Source organism: Micromys minutus, assembly GCF_963924665.1.
Source record: "Micromys minutus genome assembly, chromosome: 2".
Taxonomy (NCBI): Eukaryota; Metazoa; Chordata; class Mammalia; order Rodentia; family Muridae; genus Micromys; species Micromys minutus.
This window is the reverse complement of record NC_137971.1, coordinates 89,562,143-89,563,763: the sequence shown is the minus strand read 5'-3', so window position 1 is coordinate 89,563,763 and position 1,621 is coordinate 89,562,143. Positions and strand designations below refer to the sequence as shown.

Sequence of the window (1,621 nt, the reverse complement as noted above, 5' to 3'; positions counted from 1 at the left end):
TTCCTCACTGGTATCACTTAAAAGTATTTTCTGTGGTCTTAGTTTAAATATATATTTAAAAGTTTAAGGGTAGTGTCCAGGTGATTATGTTTGGAAAATGAAGGGTTATCCTTTTAAAACTATAAAAAGTAATATTAAACACTGTAAATCATATCCTGTTAGTACCTCATAAAGAAGAGTGTCAAAGAGTATTCGACATGTATAATCAAGTTCTAAGTCTCTAATCAAATGTTTTAATAAATATTTTAGTGTGTCCCTTTGTAAGTTAGAATTTCATTTATAGCAGAAATCATATAATTTTGAGAAGAAATGAGGTTCAAAGGGGCCTGCTAGAACAACTTAGAACGTAGAGTGTTCTGGCAAGAGGCGTCCTCCCAGGACTCTCCTCAAAGCCCCAGTCACTTCCTTATTCCTCATGCTGTAGATGAGGGGGTTCAGAGCTGGAGTGACAATTGTATAGAAAATAGAGAAGATATTGTCTTGTTTGGGGGTGTGAAAGGAACTGGGTAGGATATACATAAAAGAAGCTCCCCCGTACCACATCCCAACCACAGTTAGGTGTGAAGAGCAGGTGACAAGGGCTTTCTTTCTGCCTTCATGTGAAGGCATGTGAAGCACAGTGAGAAGAATTAGTGTATAAGAGGAAAGAATAGCAGCAAGAGGGAGAAGTAAAAAGATCACACCCATCACATAAACCATGAGCTCATATTTGGAGGTGTCTGCACAGGCCAGCTTCAGCAATGGAGGGATCTCACAGAACAGGTGTCTGATTTTCCTAGATTTGCAGAAAGGGTATTGCATGGTATAGACGGTATATCCTACTGCACTCAGAGATGCCAGGGTCCATGACATGAATACCCCAAACCAGCAGATCATGTGTTTCATGAAGATCATGTAGTTCAGAGGGTGACAAATAGCCACATACCTGTCATAGGCCATGAAGGCCAGAAGAAGGTCTTCTGCACCCCCGAGTGTCAGTTCCAGGAACATCTGAAAGGCACAGCCCCCAAAGGAAATAGTGTTGTCTTTAAGCAGAAAATCTATAACAGCCTTGGGAGTGATAACTGACGTGAGGAGGAGGTCCATAAGAGAGAGCTGCCAGAGCAGAAAGTACATGGGGATGTGGAGCCGGGCATCCATCGTGATGACCAGAAGCAGTAGTCCATTGCTGATTATAGCCAACATGTACAAGGCTGTGAATGTGGCACAGAGCAGTTCAGGAGAGCCACTGTCATCCAGAATCCCCACCAATATGAAGCCACTTTCCAATGTAGAGTTCCAAAACTCCATTCTGTGAAGCTTCCTTGTCTTCCTAGGAAGAGATGGCTCATTGAAGTTTAGCTAATATAAACTCCAGTTTTATAATATCAGATACCTACGATGACTCCAGGAATATAATACCCTTTTCCATGGGCAAATATGTTTCCAAATTTCTTGCTGTTAATTCTATCCCGATAGTAGACCCATGTAATGCGATCATATGCTTATAATAGCAGATAGCTAAACATTAGTAGGTCACCTCCTGAAAATATTAATCATGCATTCTATCTGAAGAAAAATCTTTTAAGAAACGTTAACTGCTTTGTTAAGAGGAAAGAAATACTCTGTCATGCATGAAATT

The 1,621-nt window shown here is 40.6% G+C and overlaps 1 protein-coding gene across 1 annotated transcript; it reads right to left on the bottom strand.

The window, feature by feature from the left end:
• Positions 1-339: 339 nt before the first annotated feature.
• LOC308417208 (olfactory receptor 2AG1-like) lies at positions 340-1,290 on the bottom strand (the record flags this gene model as incomplete). The annotated part of the gene is made up of 1 exon (XM_080912364.1): positions 340-1,290. One exon carries the CDS (start codon positions 1,288-1,290, stop codon positions 340-342), a length of 951 nt encoding a protein of 316 aa, XP_080768490.1.
• Between the last annotated feature and the right edge of the window lie 331 nt (positions 1,291-1,621).